Genomic DNA, 22,439 nt, shown 5'->3' with positions numbered 1-22,439 from the left:
CGCGGCACACCGAGAAACAACGGAAGAGACAATCAGTGGCGGTATACATCCACGGGAGCGGATGACACTCACCTCGCCATGCTTGACTGGTCGCAGCTCTTTGCGGGAGACCCTCATGCGAAAAATGGTCTCCGAGGCCTGTGAAAGAAAGAGGGGGCGTGGGTGCACAGCGTTGACGCGAGAGACCGGAGGCTCGCGACTACAGAGGACCGTGAGGAAGCCATAACCACAAATGACCTTGCAGTGGTGCTTGCAAGATGAGCGGTTGTTATTACACATTCTGGCCACATTTACGGACCTGTCCAAGCCAATAATAGGCTGGTGGGACAGTGTCCGGCTGTATAACAACCGGGTCTCATTTACAAACAATAAGTGCATTCGTATTAAAACTCATAACCACTAAGTTTAATAACGTTAAGGGAAGCCCTGAATTTTCTTTTTCTTTTACGCTTCGGTAGTTCCTTTGCATCCCACACAATCATGCACCGAATATATCGAGTGTCAAAGGTAACTCTGACCAAGCTTTTAAAATATACTGTTTGCCCTATCACAGTGAAACAAATTGCGCGATGTTCAAAGTCGCCTATGCTAACCTTCAGTATTTTCTTCATTCATTACAGTTGATTAAGACTGATTACTTTATTTTTTATTTATTGACAGCATTTTTTTTTTTGAAGGCCTATAGATAGGGCGGTGTAAGTCGTCGTAGAGTGACGGAAATGACGTAGCTATCCGTTTTTCGAAAAGATCTACAACTTCTGAATCGACACTTTCTCTCAAGCAAATAACTAAAAAAATAGCTAATTAGTATTTACTAATTAATCAGCTGTAGTGAACGAAAAAATAATGGAGCATAGGCGACTCTGAACATATCTGAATTTGTTGCACTGTGCTAGGGCAAACCGTATTTTTTTAAACCTTGCATTGTCTAAGTTAGCTGGGATACCCGGTATATGAAGCGTACGAAAATGTGGGCGAAATTTTCTGCGTAAATGCCAGCGGGGCTTGGTTGCTCTATTTGAATCAAACTATTCGTCAAAATGCGGTACGGTACGAAAAGCCGTTTTCAGAAACTTGTTCACTTACAATGTTGCAGACGTAAATGGCCAGCGCTTGTCTCCTGCGAAGAAGAGTGGTGTATTGAGATCAGCATAGTTTGTCAACTTGTTGTTAAATCAACAACTCTTCCCCTCGACTCCATATATTGATAAAGAAAATTCATGACAAGCAGATGGAAGGTGGGCATCGGCGACTATAATTCATAAATGTAGAAAATTTTGAGGTTAAAATCTGGGTACACGGGGCGAGAGAGAGAAATGTAACATAAAGTATGAAAATTAAATGACACTGTCGAAAAGGACCTTGCTGTTCTTACGTAGCTGAAATGCATACTTTAAAATACCATAAAGACATCAGAAAAATGCTACCTATTTGAAGGCTCCCGTGCACTTCTTTCTTGGGACCTTTTTCTCCACATGTCTACATTACATTTTGTAGCTAACATGTTAATGCTAGCTACAAATCGTTAAGCTAAAATTGGGAACATTTACTCGTAATGACGCTGTTTGTATAGTGACTCCAGTGCGCGATCGGCCTTACCTGCTCTTGCGTTCCAGCAGGATGGCCATAAGGCTGGCCAGGAAGCCAGGCAGGTACGACGCATTCAGGAAGTTGAACCGGCCCACCAGCTTCCTGCGTTGGCAGTGCGAAAGGTCGAGATAGTAACGATGGAAGATGACAATACACTAGCCAAATTTCATACTTGTTTAATATGTGGCAATTGTAAGGTTTAAAAGCGCTGCAGGCGCTATTTTTTCTTGCTCTCGTAGTCGGCTTCTCCCACTATGTTTCATGTTTTAAGTGAAAAACCCCCAAGGTCAAGCTTTGTCCTATTTCAAGAGAGATTCCCAGTAATATCTCAATCTTGCTGTCGCGTCTGACATTATGATGTCACAGTAAGTATACGAAGCACTTTTTTCTAAACAGGCGAATCTACGGTTTGCAAAATGTTCCTTAAGACGTTGGGACATCCGTGCGATGAAAAGTTGTGCTTGAACAACGAAACAAATAACGCGCGGAAGGGTTGGCCGCATTATGCTATTAAATAAATAATATTCGTTGGAGGCACTTAGATCTCTCTTACAAGCGGTAAGACGAAAGCCTTTCCTACGACTTTGCCGCTTTTTTGATCATTTGCTCTTTTCTCTTCTTGCTCTTTTCTCTCATTTTTTGCTCTTTTTTTCCTTCTTTTACTCTTCCTATACTTTTAACGAGCCCTAACATTAAACCTTTGCTATGTTTTTGCACAATTTTGACGTATTTTGCACAACTACGACGACCGTGGCCGTCTTGACGTCTGCACACTTTATCGACGCTCATGGCTATTTCGACGTCTAATTGACTTTTCTGGCTCTAATTAATTACTTACTCCACGTACAGCCATTCCTTTACTCATAAATCACGCCATTCATCGACAGGGCCGGTGTGACGCCTCTGCGAACGGACACTTTCTGCGCACAGCCATGAGCGTACAAAGGCGTTCGTTTCAAGCACAACAGCACTGTTTTCTGCCTTTATTAAACTATCTTGTATTGTCCTGCCGTCCGAAGATTAAAGTACACCAACTTTGGTAGAATATTATACATCTACTTTGCTACAATTAAATTAGTGAAAACAGCAGTGAGACTGTTGGAGGAACAGAGTTGGAAAATACCCTGCATTCACGCAGCAGTCTCGCACGCAAGAAAGCGAACAAAAGCGCCGCAGAATTTGAATGCCGCAAAGTCTGATTTTTCTGTGTTGTCACGCTGCTCCGAACTCGTAGATTGCGATGTGCTTCGATTAATAAATTCCTTCGTACGTGAGGCGAAAACACATCTGTCCGATGAGGAGGGCTCCGCCATGATGAGCCCCGTCTTGAATGGTATGACGTAACAGCGTTAATGACTCCCCATTTGCCGACTCCCCTTGCGCGGACTCCACGATTGCGCGCATACATTTTGCTACTCACTTCTATAGTTACCTTTTAACTCGTGCCTCTATTATCCAACACACAGGCATTGGCATGTAGTATTAAGATACCACACTGTGGAGGACCAGCTGACTGAGATATGAAGACTCACTTTAACCACTCTGTACGAACATGCTTGCGTGGCCTATTAGTAGCATAAGAGAAATTCTTGTTGACCTAGTTGGCATAGCTGATCATTTTAAATTTAAAGGCGCCAAAAACACACGCACACACAAGCGAAGAAAAGCGGGAGTTGTGAGTGGCGCTCTGTCCCGTTTTTTTTTTCGCTTGTGTGTATGTGTGCGCGTGTGCTTCTGCGACTTTAAATTTAAAATGACAAGAGTAGCAAGTCTGATCCGGGGTCCAAGGGTCCTGGAGTGCTGGATTCGAATCTCATGCTCCCATCTCACTGGCGAAGCCCGAGTTGGCAGCCTTGCGGTCACTTGGGCTTCAGGTTCATACAGGTTCAAGAATCGGTGGTACCTTTTAAGACACTCGGTCCCTTCAGGGACGACGAGCTCATTTTGGGTAATTGCAATGGCCTTAACTTCGTTAGAAAATGCTGCCAGCGATGTACAGGAGCAAAAATTTTATATTTTAACTCCATTCGGCTCCCTTTCACCTACCTGAGCGAGCAGAAGACCGCAATAAAGGCAAAAGCATTGAAGCCCAGGAAGAATGAGGAGATGAGCACCGCCTGCAGAGTCCGCTTGATGCTCTTGCCATCGTATCGCTTACTGTACACCAGGGAGGCCTGCGAGGTTGGAGAGTAAAGGGCGCGTAAGAATTATATACACGGTTACATACGAATGAAGGCGAACGAAATATAGCTCCCTATGAAGCCGGCATGTACAGAGTACGGCCCTTCACCGAACAAAAAAGTGGCAAGGCCATGTCACCAATAGTCTAATAACCTGTAATAACTTCCTGATCTTTTGTAACTGCTAAAAATAAAAAGAAAAGGCTATTCACGCGATACAGTTAACACGTCGCAAGGTCTCGACTATTGAACGCACGCTTGCCAAGTGCGAACATTGGAAGCGCTAGAGATAGAAAAAAAATAGGCGAAAAACTGACCTAAACAACTACAGCGCGCTTAAAGTATTATGAGCCACGTAAATATCGTTGAGGCACCATAGGAAGCCAACGTTTACTCGAGCAATGAAGCCGACCAAAATTGCCTCCAGGAAAGCGGCGATCGTGCATCGCAGGGTATTAGGGTGAGGAAGACTAAAAAAGTTACCATTTGTAGCAAACGATTCCAGTTCAATGTAGCATGCACGTATAGAGCAGTGGAGCTCGCTGCCACTGGCGGGTTTTGCGATTAAAGCTATGGAGAATACTCCCCCCCCCCCCCCCCCCCCCCCCCCCCGTCGCCCCGCTACACACACACACATATTATTCTATCGCTGAGCATCACGCTCGAGAGAACTAGCCAACCAGTCAGCCATGACGGGAGAAGTCGCGAAGCCATCCACGCGGAACGTGCAGCCAGCATACGCAGAGCCTCACCGCCCACAGATCAGCGATGATATTAAATCCTTAGTGACGATGAACTTTGCAGTGTTTTCATGTAGTTAAACGTACTTGTTCGGACGTATTTTTGTAAGACGTGTAAGGCACCACCATGAAAACAATTACGCGTATTTTAGCGATATTTTTGCATGGACTTCGCATTGTTGCGCATTCTAATGGTAATTGTCTTCCTTGGCAGGGATATGTGGTCATCCATCGACCCAGACAGGTGTTACATATTTCAGTGCGTAACTGCCCATCGTGAATTAACTCCTATTCCAGACGGCTGAACATTACTTTCGCTGACTGCTAGCATCATCCGTACACGCTAAGTACAGGGAAACTGGCGGAAGTGACAGGTGAAGGAAGTGTCTGGAAACCGTTGCTTTGGTGCGGGAAATGGCAGTTTTCCCCTCGGAGCGGCGACTTTACGCGCGGCGTAGCCGGGCGCGCTCGGTGCAAAAAGCTCCGCACCTTCGCTCGAGAGAACGCACATACTCGCACCCGCACACACGAGTGAGCACGCAGCCAGCCGAGCTCGCTAGTACGGAGGCGTCTTCTTCGCTCTTTCCGCTTTCGACACTTCCACACGAACGGGCGGAAGGAAGGAAATACTTATGGCGACGCAGGCGCGTGTCTTGTCGTAGCAGCTTCGTAGTGGGCTCGCGCGTCTTTCTTGCCCCTGGTTCGTTTCCTTCCGCCAGTTTCTCGCCCCTTTATTTCTTTTTTTTTTTTAAACTGGGGCTGACAGTCTAAAGAAAGGTAAAAAAGAGGCGGAAAATGTAAAAAAAGAATAACACATTGCGGGCTAGTTGGTTGATCATCACAAGGTTAGTTCAGTTCAGTCGTTCAGTCGTGTCCGACTCTTCGTGACCATATAGACCATGTCACGCCACGCTTTCCGGTCTCTCACTATCTTCCTAACATAACATAACATAACTTCATCTGCAGTGCCTCGAGGATGCCATCTAACCATCGCGTTCGCTGCCTACCCCTTCTCCGGCGACCCTCAACCTTTCCCAACATCAAATCTTTCTCCAGCGACTCCTCTCTTCTCATCAGATGACCAAAGTAGCTGAGCTTTAACTTTAGAATTTGACCCTCCAATGAGCAGTCAGGGTTTATGGTCGGCAATATCGACTGATATGATCTTCTGGCAGTCCAACGAACAGCGCAAAACCGCACACAGGACGCAGAAAGGTGAAACGAACACAGGCGTCTGTGTTCGTCTCACCTTTCTGCGTCCTGTGGGTTGTTTTCCGTTGTTTTACCTTGTAAAAAAGAAGCGGGAGTACAAGACATCTCGGGGAGGATGCTGCGCGCAGACACATGAAGATGTGTTGTTGGAACCGTAGTTTGACCCCTGCCTATGCTTAGATTGTAAAAAAGAGCTTTTCTTTCAACTCCGAAGCTTCCGATACAGCTTCCAAGTGTAGCCGGTGGCTGCGTTGATGTGGGCGCTGATGTGGACGCTGATGTCTAATCGGTTCCTCAGGTAAAACTCCCCAGAAGACATTGAACTAGAACGCGTTGAACTCTAATTGAAAGCTAAACCAAAGTGAGTGAGTGACCCACCAGTACGCACACGCGCTCGCGAACGTACTACACATGCGAGCAGACAAGAGGATAACTCTGCCCTTATAACTGACGATCCTAAGTCTAAAGTGTCGTCCCAGTGTTCGTTCTCCGCGTTTACGTCCTTTCCGCTGGTTTTTATTTTGTGTGCGCGTGTGTGACCGCGTATACCAAGTGCCCCAGACGCCAGCACCTTTCGTAAAAACAAAAAACTTGCCAGTATTCGTGCACGAACTTTCCCACAGACCGCACTCGCTCCCGAGAGATCTGAGGAGGGGCGGACAATTGCACAACGCCTGGGCCAGCGTGTTCCCTCTCTGCTCCGCTTCTACTTCCTTATTATGCCTTTCGGGCGGGACCAAGAACGTGACAGCGAGATCTGCATCCTTTCCTGAAACATGACTCTGCCGCTTATGCATTCTCTGAGCTAACGACCGAACCGTATAACACTAGGCGCCTACCGAAAGAGATCGCCAAGGTCTGAATTCTCCTTCCTCAGTGACCGTTGGCAGCCAGCAGCATGAGTGTCTGATACTTTATTTTTATTTTCTACGACAGAAGGTTAGGAAACTTCAGAAAATCTGCCCACAATATACAACCATCCAGGAAAAAAAAAATATTATTATTTTAGTAACCGACCGCGCCCTTTACATCGCGGCATAATAGAGGCGCGGTGTCCGTATGAAAGACGCTTCCAGTAGCTTCAGTGCGCCGCAGTCGTCAGCGCCACCAGGTGCCACGGTGCGGAGACTCAGGTTCGGCGTGCCTTACAAGAGTGCCAGATTTGGGCTGTCTAGCAGTGCGGCTTTCTTGTTTCTTATCTGCTGTGTCCTGGGCTGCATAAAGTGGACCCATGCAAGTAACGCTGCGCTAGATGTGCCTCATTGAAAGCGCTCTATAACAAAGCTCTATAACCTCCGCATTTCGCAAGAAGAAAATTCGCAAGCTATCGTAAAGCGTGCACTGTAAGGGCTACTAGCTAGGTACTATAGTAATTAATCGTTCACGAGCGCAATTTTCATGCCGTTACAAATTTCGTAGAAACCGTTCATGTCGAAAGAACACGCGTGGCGACGACCCGCTAGGCGTATGCTAAAGGGGAGGGGGGAAGGGTTATCTTCTCACAATTGCCTTTGACATAGACCAACGTAACAAGCCGCGTACAGGTTTCCAGTGCTTTCCAAGGGAGTTGCGACGTACACATGACCGCGAAGTGAAGCCTTGCAAATGTTCGGTTCAGCATCGACTTCCGCTCGATTTACGACGATGCCATCGCAGTGGTGGACACTGCTTCAGCGATACACGCGATACTTAGGCAACTGTACCTTATTTCTCTCTGTCTGGCGTGGATTTACTTTTTAATTACCGTGTGCATCAGTGGACACGCACGTCCACTTGTCTCTCCTGTGACCGCTGGACAAGCGGGAAGAGTCTTCGCGCCGTATATATAAGCTGAGAGACAACGGGCGTCCTTCGCTGAAGGCTGCAGCGCAGCGTCAGTTCAATTAAGCTTCTCTCGACCCTTATTTCGCCGCGTAGCTGCGCTAGTCGAGCTTTTTGTTTCCGCCAAGCGGCAACAAACATATTTATTCCTTTCATCGGGCCATCACTTTCTGGCAACCAGGCGCGCTAGCGTAAGAGGAAAATTGAGAGCTACCATCACACGAGGCAGGGTCGAGAAAATCCTTACAATTCTTCACTTTCCCTGTGTGTAAACACGTCAGCAGCTCAGCACTCTTTCCTGTATTTTCAACCTCCACGCGCGATCGTTACTTCCAGTGCGCGAAGTGCGATAGCGGGTTTACAGTTTCGGGCAGCCGTAAGGAATAAAAACGGCCTCGGAATCGTAGAGCCTCTTTACCGCCCATCCCCCAACTACACCGGTTATATCGACTTAGGTCTCGCAGGGGATGTCACACAAGGTGATGAAAGCCACTGCGCATTTATCAAGCTGATGCAGTCTCGTTTCCACACTTCGGTAATGACACGGTTTAAACGCTGATACTGCCAACTTTACAAGGGCTACTAGAGGAAGGGCCTGAGAAAAACTAACAGTGGGTTAAAATTCCTTTTTTGGCTACTGTTTTAGGCCAGAACAAAAACCGGAAAACAGTAGCATAAAAAATTCGCATGCGGAGCATTATTCACAATCAGTAAACTGATTTCACAGAAAGATGAACGAATATAACAGACGTTGGATGCGCGATACCATATGGGAAAGTTCATATTCCATTCGCTGCAGACTAGGGAAACCAGAAGAACCGAAAAGAGTACAGTGAAGGCAAATTATTCTAATTTTTTTAGGATTGATGCATCGGGTTTGTCGTATGCGCGCTTATTATTTCAAGCAATGACATTGCTGCTCGTCTTGAAGGCCCAAGAAATGCTTTAAGCCACGTTTCTAACGGTCAACTCAATCAGCCTGTCCATTCAATGCAGTAAATTCCCGGTGACGCTTGGGATATCCGTCTACGAATTTCCAACTAAAGTGGCATGCAGTGAAGAATGACGTGAAACCCCTCCCCGTAGTGACGCAGCCATTGCGCATGGAGTTTCTTCGGTTTCAGTAGGTGAAAGGGGAAACGTCATCAACATTACCTGCCCTATAGGCACACGAAACGCCATGTACAACAGCTGCATCACAGCGGGCTATATTCTAGTTCACTATACAGCGGGCACTATAGTTTCTAGCTGACCGCCCCCTTCAAACACGTGCAATCAGGGCGTAAAATTCGGTGGCTGAAATCTCTGAACACTGGACTAATTATGATTTTTTAAATAAAATAATAGTCTAGGTTACGGTCATCTCTAAATTTCTATTGCGAACATGCGCGTTAAAAGCACGGAAAAACCTTTTCTGCGTTAATGACGTAGACTGAGAGAAATAATTGTTCCCTCACATTATGCCCGATTGGCTGCGCACCACATCATGTACGCTTGAAAAAAACTTCCTATGATCTCGCTTGCTCTTAAAACAATGTATAAGATTTTAAGCACCGAGTATACACGACGTAAATGGGGCAGATGCACGGTGTGCAGATGCATCCTCCCCCCTTTCTTTCTCTCTTCCCTGTTACCTAAACCATGCTCTTGTCGGACACGAACCTCTTTTTGCCCCCCCCCCCCCCCCCCCCCCCCACGAACATTGAGCACGGTGGACAAACACTGAACAAGCTTGCGCTTTATATGTGGCTCGGGTTACGGAGACTGCCTCTCCGCACACATAACACGAAGCTAAGCGGCATGTCTGACGACACCCGGCGCGCTGCCTTCGTACTTCGAGAGAGCATTATTTACGCTAGAGCGACCCTGAAGCCCACGGAGGAACAGAAAGGAGGAAGACCCGTACACATGGAGGAAAAAAAAATTTTTTTTTCTTTTTTTTTTCTTTTTCTTTTTCTTTTTTACCTCTACGCCAGTACAGCACACACGAAGAGGCAACAGGAACGCCTTTCTCGCGCGCCCGCGTCGCTAGCTGAGAGATAGGCAGGCAAACATGCAGGCGCAAAACCCCGTTTTTTTTCTTGATGCTTTGATTTTTCTTATGCGGAAGTCTTACGAAGGAGCTTGCCGACTCTATAGAAAGCGAAACAGCAAGCGCATGCGCGCGCACACGACCAAGCCGGGCGCAGAAAGCGCGAAGCGCTTACTTCCACACTCACACGATAGGCCGTGCGCAGTGGGCCGAGCAAATCTCGGTTGAAAAAGAAAAAAAAAAGAAAGAAAGGAAGAGAGGGTTTTTTGCATGCACTCGATTTGCCCTATACTCCCTCACCCCTAACTGCAAGCTCCATGCGAATTCGACATGTTGTTACGGTCTACTCTCGTTTTGAGTCTGCCGTCTCAGTTACGTTCCTTGTTTTTTTTTTTTTCCTCCCTTTCATAACGCTAGTCCCTAGTGAAAAAAAAAAAATTAAAGGAAAATATGATAGAGACGAAGAAAGAGGTGAGTGAGAGACTGACACGACACGAACTTGCTGCGAGCGCAGCTTGCAACTGAGCGGACGGCGGCTGATGTCTGGAGTGAGTGCGTTGAAAATTGCCGTAATTCCGTATATGGTGCACGTGCAATAACTGACCGGCGGTTATCTTTTCCTACCTCTTTCTTCCTCCCCGAAAAGCTGAACCGCAATTCATGCAACCAAATCTGCGAAGTGCAATGGAAATCTCGTTTACGCATTCTTTCCGCTACCGGACTCTCCTATTCTTTGTTTTCACACGCTGAAGCTTTCAATGCGTATCTCTATGAGAAATGTTCTTTCGAAGCCTTTTTGGTGTAAAGATATATGTTTGTACGTACTTTTAGTGATTTAACTGTAGCATATTCGTTAACAGCAGTGACAATAGGCTCAGTGTGAAAGAAAAAAAAAAAAGAAAGGAAAGAAAAACACGCCAGAATCCACATCCTGGTCTAGCTTTACGATTTCACCTTACCCATCCATCACCTCAACCCCCTCCCCCAGAGTGGCGGCCTTCACTAGTCTCGGACCAGTTGGCGGACCAGTTGGCGCGGACCATTTGGGTTTGGTGACCTACCTTGACGCAGGGCATACTTTCCGCTTTATATTGAGTTGGAAATAAAGTTCTCTCTCACTCTCTCTCTCCCCTATGGTGTACTTGCCCGTTGCCTCCTCGATGCCAAAAAATAAGCTCCCTCAAATTTGTTCTTGTGTTCGTTTCTTTCGTGGGATGGGGGTGCGAGGCGCATTTTATGTTGGCCGCTGGCTTATTTCTTCAAAAAGTCCCTCAATCACAAGCGGAATTTGACAGGCCTTTATTTTTCGGTCATTCTGACATTAGAGATAAGTTAAGAGATTGGGATTCAAGACACGAAGTAGCGAATAATATAGTTCTGCTTCACAAAGGAACCCGCAAAAGGTCAAAATATCAATAAACGCAGGCGACTGCTTGTTTGATATCGTTAAGGCATTGCCAAATTGATGACAGCAGCTGCATAAAAACGACTACGCGAGCACTCGGTCTATTGCACTGACCAAGCAGAGCGAAAAATTGCTATTTCCAATATACGGCGCTCGACTACTGTTGCCAAGGGCGCGGGATCGAATCCCGGCCTCGGCGGCCCCTTTTCAGTGGAGGCGAAAAGCACTCTCATAGCCTGAGTCGCTTTGGGACGTTAAACCCCACAAACCAAACCAAACCATCACTTCCAACCTTTCATTTACGTGCCTACCCCGCCTCGGTGGTGCAATGGTTTAGATGCCCGACTATTGTGCCAGAATACCCGGGCTCGATCCCGACCGCCGGCGGCTGCATTTCGGGGGAAGCGATACGAAGAGGCGTCCGTATGCTGCGCGATGTCAGTGCACGTTAAACATCCCCAGGTGGTCGAAATTACTCCGTGGCCCTCCGCTACGGCACCTCTTCTTGTCTCTATCCACTTTCAATCCCACCTTCCTCCCTTCCCTTAAGGCGGTTAACGAAACGCGCCCCCCGAAGAAATTAAGGCGGCAGGTTGGTTAACAGCGGACTAGAAGGCGTTCTGTTTTCGTACGCGACTACCCAGCCAGCTCTACCTGAAGACACTTTCGTGCATGAAAAAATGCAGCAAGTAAGGTCTGCTTGTCCTGTTCGTAGTCGTTCTTTTTTCTCCCTTGAATGTCTGTCAAAGGTAGATGGGCTATTCTTTGCAACCGGATCTAGGTAACGGGTGTCCAGTGTCCTTATAGAATATTTCCATATAATTAATTAGTCAGTACGTGTACGTAACCGAAGGCACAGCGCCCCTCCGAAGCTCGGCAGATCTCTGCAAAGGAGGGCACTGTCAGCCGTCTGCGATTGACCCGCGAATTGCACGGCCGAGCGGCAATGCAGTCAAGCGATGCATCACCGAGCCGCTTACAGACCACCGAAGCGTGGACAGAACGGTATGCGATGTCCGCGCTCTCCGGGCGACATTGTATGCCATAAACGGTTGATTGAACTCGGGCGTCTACCCGTGTGCTTACAGGCCGATCAGCCGGAGCGCGGACCTTCGCTTTGCTCAGAATGTGGGTCGATAAGCATCACCGACACGGTATGAAGCATAGGGAAGGAGGGGGTGAAGAGCGCCGGTATCGGAAATCGAAGACCGATATAAGGAATCCCGCGGGCCTAGAAAACGGGTTATTTTTAAGTGGTGAAGGCACAAATGTATACGGCATTTCAAACCTCTCCTCTTTCCTTGCACACTTGCTCTTTCGGCTGTCGCTGCCATTGACACCGGCGCTACAGAACGTGAACGGCACAGTGACGGCAAACAAGTTTAACCATATTTGCCAAAGGCGTGTCTGAGAATGAAGATAACTTCCCAGCTAAAGGAAATGATATAAAAACTATATTCTGTGCCGGGGCACAGAATTAAGCGAAAACATAAAATTTCCATTTGATTAGTCTGACTCTGAATCCCCGTCAAAATGTAATTACTTCTACATGTCACACACCGGAATCTGAACTGATTAAGCGAAAACTTAGAATACGAAGTAGCAGCGTAAAAGTCGAAGAACAGATCGCAATTCAGCTATAAAGAGTTTACGGCTAGCGCAGAAAAAATGACACTGAAATGAAACTCACGGAGCAATAACGGGACAGTATCACTACACAACGCTAACGCCATTTATATATTGAGCCACGAGTACTTTACCTGGCCCCCAATATCCCACGCGATTCCCATGGGTATACGCACACCTGCCTCTGCCCACTAACTTGCCAGACAATGGTGCCGTGCACACTACGGGCAGTTACAAAGGTCATGCCAGCGATGCTGCAGCTAAAGTCCCATTCGCCTTCAGACAACCCCGGCGGCTGTGCGTGATGTACGGCGTTGACGCGTACTCCTACGTTACGTCGGTCACATCTGACAAGGCCGATTCAAACGGAGCTGCATGATCACTACGACAGGTGCCTGTACAGTATTGTCGATGCTCAGTTCGAAAGAACTCACCACGCACTGCCCGCATATACTGCATAACAAGCAGCTCTCGCCGAGCCAGCGTGTTTTGAGGGGGTTTTATTCTGTGGCATCACCGCCGACGTAGTTGCACTGTTTTACTGTAACTCGACAGCTCGCCTCATGACAAAGTGATCAAAGTATGGTGAATATTTACACAGAAATTAGAAACTCCACATTGTGGGGTTACTTTTCAAAGGCGTGCTGTTAGGTGAGTGGCAACTCGCCCACATACCGCGGGTTCGGGCCAGAGCAAACCGAGGGCACAGCTGGCATGCACTGAGTGCCCGCGCTTCCGCTCCGAGGGAAGCAAGACCACAAGTTAAAAGCACGAATGTTTACTATATAGAACGCTGCATTACAAACACTGCATTGGCTCCCCCAGACCACAGTACAAACCCATAGCCCAGCAACACCAGAAAGCGGGGCCGTGGCCGCCGCGCGCACAATGCAAAAGCGAATTCCCGGCTGTTGTTGTGGCTGTAGGAAGTAGGAAAAGAAAATGCACGGGCCTGCTACTGGCTCTGTAGCTGAGCCACCTCCGCTGCCACGTGCAGACAGAAGAGAAAATAGAGAAGAAAAAAGGAAGAGGGAGAGAAAGACGCGCGCCGCAACAACAGCCGTCGTCCACCACCGAAGCGGTGGCGGGTGCAATGACGGCCTACAACAGATAAAAATTCGGTGGCAGGCTAGACCCCGCCGCAGGCGGCGGTGACCTACCTGTCCCAGCCCCATCAGGCGAGTACCCGGTCTTTCCCGGCGGGGCCGCACGGCCAACAGAATGATAAAAGCGCGCACGACACATTACGGGGGAGGATGAGGGATACGCGGGACACATCATGACGACATAGGTCACGCGCAAAAAGCTCATCGCAAGCCGCCACCGTCACTGACTGGCGGTGACGAAGAACCGTGCCAAATCCCGACTCAGAAGCGTCGACCGGCGTTGCCCCGCCGCGGTGGTGCAGTGGTTAACATGCATGCATCCACTAGTGTGCCGGAATACCCGGGGTCGATCCCGACCGCCGGCGGCTGCGTTTCGATGCAGGCGAAACGAAGAGGCATCAGTGTGCTGTGCGATGTCAGCGCACATTAAAGATCCCCAGGTGGTCGAAATTACTCTGCAGCCCTCCATTGCAGCTTCTGTTTCTATCTTTCCACTTTCACTCCCACCTCCCTTCCTTCCCTTACGGCGCGGTTCAGGTGTTCACAGAAACAAGCGTAACAGATGTTGTGCCTTTCCCTTCCTGTGATATTATTATTATTATTATTATTATTATTATTATTATTATTATTATTATTATTATTATTATTATTATTATTATTATTATTATCATCATCATCATCATCAGTAGTAGTAGTAGTAGTAGTAGTAGTAGTAGTAGTAGTAGTAGTAGTAGTAGTGTCATTATTAATTATTATTATTATTGTTGATACGCGGCAGAAGGCTAGCACAGGAAAACACAGCAGGTGATGAGCAAGTGTTCACAACACAGCAGAGCAGAACACAGCAGGTGTTGTTGTTGTTGTCCAAATAAGTTATGGCACATACCCACAGAGGGGGATCGGCCAAGAATTGGGTAGCAAAGAATTTTTTTTTTTTTTCTTCAGCTTCGTCGTCTCTCACTCCACTTTCTATCGTCGTCCTCTTCAGTGGCATATACGTAACATTATTATATTATTATTATTATTATTATTATTATTATTATTATTATTATTATTATTATTATTATTATTATTATTATTATTATTATTATTATTATTATTATTATTATTATTATTATTATTAAGCGTCGGCACCGTACAGGCGAACGTTCTAGCCTGGATTCGAGCAAGCATACATGCAAGGTGTGCGCGCTCATAAATCCGTGGTCCCCGGCCAAAGAGGAAACAACGTAGGCACCTGCTGCTGTCTGAGAAAGCGGTGAATATTTAGGTGGAGGAAGTTGGTGGCAAAAAGGTAGCGAACAAAACTCACAAAAACGTAATCTCACTAGGGGAAATATATTTGAAAATAGAAGTGCGCAGAGCTCAGGAACTTCTTTCATAACGCTTGCTGTCATTTACAGCCTCCGCCAAACTTCAACTTGTAATCTACTGCTGCAAAGCTGGGAATTTCCAGTCATGTGTCATGTATGCAGCCTTTCCGAAAGTCCCCAGACTATGGGGGTCATTCCAAGGGTACTGTGGTAAGTATACGGTGGCGACGCCAACGACAGACCTGCCAATCGAGCTCTCCTGAGGCTCAAGTGGTGCAGTAAGGTGTCACATACACTGAACACAATAGCTCCGGAGACCTGGGAAGTTTTTACGGTGGGTATACACTCTCCAAAAACCTGATCGATATTAAATTATGGCCATTGCGGCTTGTTCTTCAAAGCGATGCTGAGAACTATACCATACCAGGGCTCAGTTCCTGGCAAAAGCAAAGCGTTGGGAATTGCGAGATTATATTGAAGTGCGACCGGCAGCAAAACACCTTTCGTAACTAGGTTAGTGCAGTTACAGTCCGGAATATTTTTTTTTGTTTGTTTTCAGTAAGTGCAGTTACGCTGGTAATGATGCCGCCGTTTGCATCGCTTATTTTTCCGCGATTATTCCGCCTTCGCTCAGCGACAGGGGTGCATAAAAGGCGGCAACACAAAAAGCTACCTTAATATAAACCACGTTATCCGAAGTAAACCTAATTGCCATCATAAGGTGAAAATCCACCATTCTCGGCCGACTCAAGCTGCTCTCATTGCTCCTGCGAGGCGCTCGAAATACATCGTGCGTGCTCCCGCTAATTGCGGCGGGGCTGTACATCGTCTTAATCACAAAGTCCGCGTTGTGCGGTCTCGAACACACTACACTGGGAAGGCTCAATGTGAAAGTGTCGCCCCTTAGTGCCCGGCCATCGATCAGCTCACGCAAGTATACCCGTAACCTGGAACGGGCGAGGGGCCAGGTAGGTAGCCACAGCGGAGTCACTTAGCCCAGATACTCGGCGGCAAAAGCCTCCCCACGCCGCGCACTCTCTCGGCCGGGGCGGCGGCGGATGTGGACCAGCACGCGTAGAAGGGGCCGCGAACGCCTTCTTTCCGGCCGGGGGCCGCGACGACGCTCTCCCAACAATCGCAGTGACCCGCTTGGGAGGCCAAGCTAGCTAGCCGAGATGCCGCTCGCTTCCTTCCGCACGCTCGCCGGTCAGCAGCCTCTTGGCGCCGCTCTCGCGCTCGACCGGGTCACGCGAATATTCGACATTTTCCATCATTCCGCGGGAAAAAGCGGCGGGGCGAGGTCGACGTCCGCTTCACCGATGGATGGATGGATGGAAAATAAGAGCGTCCCCTTTGAAACGGGGTGGTAGCAGATGCTATCATGATCGCAGCGCTATCTCTCCAGTATTTGAAAAAAATATCCGGATTTGATATTGTACCGACGAGGCTACTTCAAGTGTTTCCTTCAGGTATAGGTAGTGCGCATACGGATTTGAAAGAATGAGGATGACGTTCAGCGGCGTGGATGTTCATGCTGTGACATTTACATCAGGGAGCAATGGTTCGTTGGAAATGATCCCATCGATGGTTTCGTTTATAAGGGTTAACGTTCCAAAGCAACTCGGGCTATGGGAGACAGCGTAGTGGAGGGCTCCGGAAATTTCGACCCCCCTGAGGTTCTTTAGAGTGCACTGACATCGCACAGCACACGGGCGATTTGCTTTTCGCCTCCACCGAAAAGCGGCCCGTCGCAGCAGGACTTCGAGCCCGAATCCTTGAGTTTAGCAGTAGCGCCCTAATCACTGGGTCACCGCGGCGGGGCTAACATGAAAGGTGTTTCAGGGGAGAGGGAGAGAAGATCAGATATAAACATTCGAGAGGAAAGAGGGATTAACCAAGGATGTCGGGTAACGACATGCGTTTGGTCCGAGTCACGAGCTGTCGCGCTGGACTTGCCATAACGTGCAGGAAACAAAAGAGCCTCCTGGATTAAAAATCGTCCTGGCTAAAATTCGACGCGGTCCCCCCCCCCCCCCCCCCCCCCCCCCAGCACTAGAAAAGTTTCTTCTAATGACACGGCGAGGATTGGGGTGTTCTTGAGCACAGCGCACACACAAAATGGATAGTCAATTGTTTCCTCAGTGCCATGAGGCGGTTTCGTCGCCAAAAAGTACTAAACAAAAACACTAACGCAGTAAAAAACCAGCAAAATAAGTGACTCCTGGAACTCAAACACTCGATGCTGAATATTTCAAGCGATAAGAATGTTTATGCGCAAAAATGTGACGTTTTGCCATTTCCTTCCTCGACTATTGCCTCACAATGTGCGAATGGATGAGCGCTTTCTATGGCTCGATCAATCCGCTCTCCCTTACATATATGCAAAATGGCAAGACATGCGGCTCATCAATCAATTGGTTCAGTACACAATGTGGCCCGAAAAATACAGTCGTTTAAACGTTTCCTTTTTCTTTTTCTCTCTCTCTCTTGAGATCATGCCCAGATATTTCTGACAAGTTCTCGGAGAAATATTTTGAACGCAATTTATCCACATATCGAACAACTTCACCTTAACAATCTGATATCATCCTGTTCTTACTTGCATGCTTGTAGTTTTTGCTATTTTCAAGAACGCACCCCTAGGTTTTCTGTGGCAATCTTATTTCACAAGCAATATTTCGCTACGCATCATTCTACGCTACGCTTAGATCATTCTATGAATATTTCAGTAACAATATCTTATAATATCCCTCAGCTACCTCACAAATAAAATGCGTCAGTGATGCGGACTGACACACGGATCAACACAAGTTTCCGAAATCTTCGCGTTCTGACGAAGGAGCAGTTTAAATACAGAAGGCCTTTGTAATAATAATAATAATAATAATAATAATAATAATAATAATAATAATAATAATAATAATAATAATAATAATAATAATAATAATAATAATAATAATAATAATAATAATAATAATAATAATAAAGACAGTTGTGCACGCCCTGTTGCGTAAAGTGCAACTCGGTGAGAGATGCCTCGCTGTTAAGTCTTTTGTTACCGTGTTAAATATATACAGGCAAGACCTATATTTGAATACTGTGTGGACACCAGAGTGAGTACAACAATCGTAAAGAGCCCGCCGTCACGTGACACGAATGTCGATGGTCTGCGCGTATATGACCGTCAACGTTCTCCGGCGAAAGCTTCAGATATATCAGCTTACGCTTTGAAAAAGAATTTTCACCTTAAATCCAAGCTCCCTTTGTTAACCTAAGTTAATCAAGAGATGGCACGTCGTCGCGTAATTCTCGCCGATATCTGGGCGGCAGCGATAGTCTGAATGGCGCAGCCGTAGGCACGCCTACCGGTTGTTTTTTTAGGTCCAAATTTTTAAGACAAAATTGACTGGCGTTATATTTATTTTCATGCCGAGGCTATATTGGGGGTTATGGCAGTCACCAGGTAAGATGCAGACCGCTACAATTAGATTTTATTAATTTTAGCTCGTGTTAATTAGCGCGTGTTACAAGACCCACGAATGTCACCCTGGTGTGCGGATTCACACAGTAACACAACGCGTGCGAATATCGCTCCACCCAGAGATTTCGTCGCTTCGTCGCACTGCTAGCATCTCCTCAGAGCAAGACGAGGTGCGGCGGCCTCGCTCATAGCCACCGCGTCAGTAGCTAGTGCGCGCAGCTTGCAGTCCAGCCACAAAGCGCGCATTGGCTAAGCTGCCGGACGTGCCCGCTGGCGCTGTGTTACTGTGGGAACCCGCCTATCAGAGTGGTGGATTTTGGGCCTTGTAACGCGCGGTACAATTTTTTTTTTTTTTTGCGAAAAGTTTTGGTGACTATACTACTTGGAGGACGAGCTCTTATACTGTAAAACAATATACCTCTAAAATGAAAATGAATAGTTAGCTAACGTATTTGGTTAGAGAATGAATTGAATCTTTCTGCCGCTTACTTGGTATCCGCCCTAGCCCCCATTACAGCCCTATGCTAAAATCTATATAAAGTTAGTTACTTTTTTTTTTTTACTTTCTAAACAAAATAACTACCTATATACGCGGTCATGGTACACCTATGAGAACATCATTCGCAAGTGAATAGCTGTGCCCATGGGCAAACCAGTGAGAAAGAACGAATTCTTTGAATGTGATGACTTGTCAGCCAACTAAAGCACTGGGCTGATGACTGGGCAAGTTAGTACTGATTAATCTTAAAACCATCCTGAAGACGGAACACAGAGGAAGGGAAGAGCACAAGATAAGGCTGGACTGGCGGTTGAAGGAAAGAGGAAAAGGAAAACTCGTGCAGAGATTTTCGCGCGGACAAAAGACCCGAAGCAGTGAAAGGCGGGAAAACAAACGAAGGCGGCCGTTGTGCTAAATCATCTAAAGAAGCAAATTCCTTACGGTTAAGGTTGACTGACGGCTTGGCTAAACACGTGCCCTTAACCTTTGCAATATAGCATGCCTCAACTATCTCCCATATATTTGTTTGTCGCTGCCATAAACCACTCAAGAGATGGGTCGTCCGCCTATTTGCATTCACAAGATTGACAGAGCAGTGCCAGATTAGAAGTCGCCTTCCCTCCTAAAGAATTGGTGTGTTCAGTCAGGCACACACATTTCGATCTCTGCCTGTCTGCACGTACTACTTTCGTCTACAAGGCAACGAGACGCAATAAACACCATACTTTGGTGAACTTCGTTTTGTGTGTACACTGAAGGCGATTTTCCGTAGTTTTATCCAGACTCCGTTCCTTCAATAAAAATTCCTTTAACCAGCTTTGGCTTGTGCCCTTCTCTTCCCCTGTGTTCAGTTTTCTGGCAAGTTTTTAAGGTGAACTAAAGTACTGCCTGAATCTGATACCCAAACCTGTTAATGGTGTTCCATAGAACGGCGTCGTGTACGCTTTGGAATGACCGATTCTACGCATCGGGGCACCTCACATGGAGAGTGCGGAATTTTCCGCAAAACAGCCAGAGGTAAAAATAACTCAATTTCAGAACGAATGGAGGAGGAGGAGGAATCAGACGCATGTGTTTACTCAAGTATTGTGACAGCAGTCCTAACTGAACAACGGTTCTCAATGCACTACTGTATATATTTTAAAGAGAGAGGCGACGTTACATTTTGCGCCCTTTCTGTGACACGCCTTTACAACTGCATCTACCAGAATATACGGCTGTTTAAGATAAATTCCGCTGAGATGTTGTTGAAGCTGTGCAGCTGCTATGTTGAACGCCACAGGTGGGAGCGGTTGCGTAAAGTATATGCGATTATACACAAACACCTTTCGTGGCAGCGAAGTAGATGACGTAAAAATGGCAGCCAACACAAAAGCGTATAACCACTCCCCGGCATTAAGCAGTGCAAATGCAGAGAGATTTACTGGTGGGATTCGCGAGAGACTTGTATGAAAGCAAGCCTCTGGGATTCTTGAATATGCGGACACTCTGAAGACAGCCCCCGTAACAACAACTGCACTACACCTCTCCCTTCAGCGCCACACATTATCGAATACACCTGCTTTCTATCGTGTCTTGCTTTCCTTTTAGTGTTGCAAGACTCCTCTGCAGGCAATCCCAAAATACTCATCTCTGCTCCTAGGCTTTTTTTTTTTTCTTTTGCACGCGCGTGTGTGCGCTCGTGAGTGCGCGCGGTGTGGTGTGGTGTGGTGTGGTGTGTGTGTGTGTGGGGGGGGGGGGGGGGGGGGTGAGAGAGAGTCAGTGAGTGTGTGAGTGATGCGTATGTGCTTGTGTGGAGAAGGCATTATTTTTTAATATTCGAATGCACTCTGAATTACTGGAAGTTCCGCATTGCAGTCCACACTGCATGCACAGCTAGGTTACTCAATCCTGAAAGCAATAAGTTCGCACTTACATTCCGCCCACTGCATTCTGAAATTTATGGCACACACTGCACTGGTGGAGCCGGCGTAACCAGAATATCAGTTTCTTCCACCGCGCGTATGTACAGGCGCCCAAATCTTTAACTGGCGTGCGCGAGCGGTGACTTTTCTGTGCGTCAGCGCCATATGACGGAGCAAAGTTGGAAACAGGATGAGGCTAAGCGCATGCTCACAAAGCACGCTCAGCTGGACGGAACAGCCTGGCAGACGACGCGTCCAGCTGAGCGTGCTTTGTGAGCATGCGCTTAGCCTCATCCTGTTTCCAACTTCGCTCCGTCATAGGGCGCTGACGCACAGAAAAGTCGCCGCTCGCGCACGCCAGTTAAAGATTTGGGCGCCTGTACTATACACTGATGGGCTTCGCTGAATCCGCATAACCTGTTCGCATGGTAGGAATAACTGAGAATTGCAGCTTCAACATGAGTCAACCGGCTTATGCATAGCCCGTCGCAATCGATTCCGACGATCTGAAAGATCTAAAAAAGAGGTGATTTCTCAGCTCTTAGTGCAGTCTGTAACTCGGCGCCTCTGGAAAAATCGCTTACCGTCTCTCAGCAAGAAAACCAATTCACTTTCATGACAACCAAACATCGACGACGCATAATTGTTAATCGGAAACGTCAAATATTCAAAGACGACTCCGACAAGGAAAACGTAGACTACCAACGATCTTACTTTAGAACGCTACTGAATATACTGAAAACCCCGAACATATTATGAAAATAAATAAATAAATAATAATAATAATAATAATAATAATAATAATAATATTAATAATAATAATAATAATAATAATAATATTAATAATAATAATAATAATAATAATAATAATAATAATAATAATAATAATAATAATAATAATAATAATAATAATAATAATAATAATAATAATAATAATAATAATAATAATAATAATAATATGAAAAACCACGCGATGCCGTTTATTTTCTTTCACAACGGATGCGTCCCTGGACAACCTAATTTTGGTACGCTCGGTGACGAGCGTGTAAATATAAAGGTCGCTGGTATTGTGTTCTGTCGTGGTTCCGCGCAGAGAGGAAAAAAAGTTCATCGAGACGTCAGTAAACTAAACCTTCCTTCTCTTTCACGGTCGACACTGTCACTGAACTCTTGTGCGTCACGAACACCAGAAAGCAAGAAACCAAGAAATGAAAAGGGTTTTGGAAAGTTCGGCTACTGCTTAGCACGTTACGTCGGCCTGCCAGAACACCATACGGCTCCGCACATCCTGCTAACGTCTGTCATGCCGTAGTAAGTACAGAAACCTGTAGCAGCTTCCACTTTTTCCGCCTCCGCCGGAAACGGAGCGCCCCGATGTGCCTGACACACTTCCGTATCCCACACGCTCGCGTTTTTGCCTCTGCCATCGCACCTTCTCTACCTGCGGGCACCGCGACCTATACGAACAGCCAAGATCACGATCGCAAATGCTCTCATTCAGTTGGGAACGTGAGTTTCCCTCCGCTTTAG

The 22,439-nt window shown here is 46.8% G+C and overlaps 1 protein-coding gene across 1 annotated transcript in view; it reads right to left on the bottom strand.

Annotated features, from left to right (window-relative positions):
* The window catches only part of LOC146207447 (transmembrane protein 135-like), a 66,661-nt gene that overhangs the window by 17,519 nt on the left and 26,703 nt on the right, over positions 1–22,439 (bottom strand). Inside the window, exons 2-5 of the mRNA XM_084587480.1 lie at positions 3,637–3,764; positions 1,600–1,692; positions 1,087–1,120; positions 73–138 (exon numbers count right to left, since the gene is read on the bottom strand). Coding sequence (XP_084443606.1) covers positions 73–138; positions 1,087–1,120; positions 1,600–1,692; positions 3,637–3,764 — 321 coding nt within the window. The remainder of the gene's footprint in view (positions 1–72; positions 139–1,086; positions 1,121–1,599; positions 1,693–3,636; positions 3,765–22,439) is intronic.

The sequence above is a fragment of the Amblyomma maculatum genome, chromosome 1 (genome assembly GCF_055883805.1).
Source record: "Amblyomma maculatum isolate TAMU_Amacu chromosome 1, ASM5588380v1, whole genome shotgun sequence".
Classification (NCBI taxonomy): Eukaryota; Metazoa; Arthropoda; class Arachnida; order Ixodida; family Ixodidae; genus Amblyomma; species Amblyomma maculatum.
Note: the sequence above shows the minus strand (reverse complement) of the source record. Positions and strands in the feature narration are given on the sequence as shown.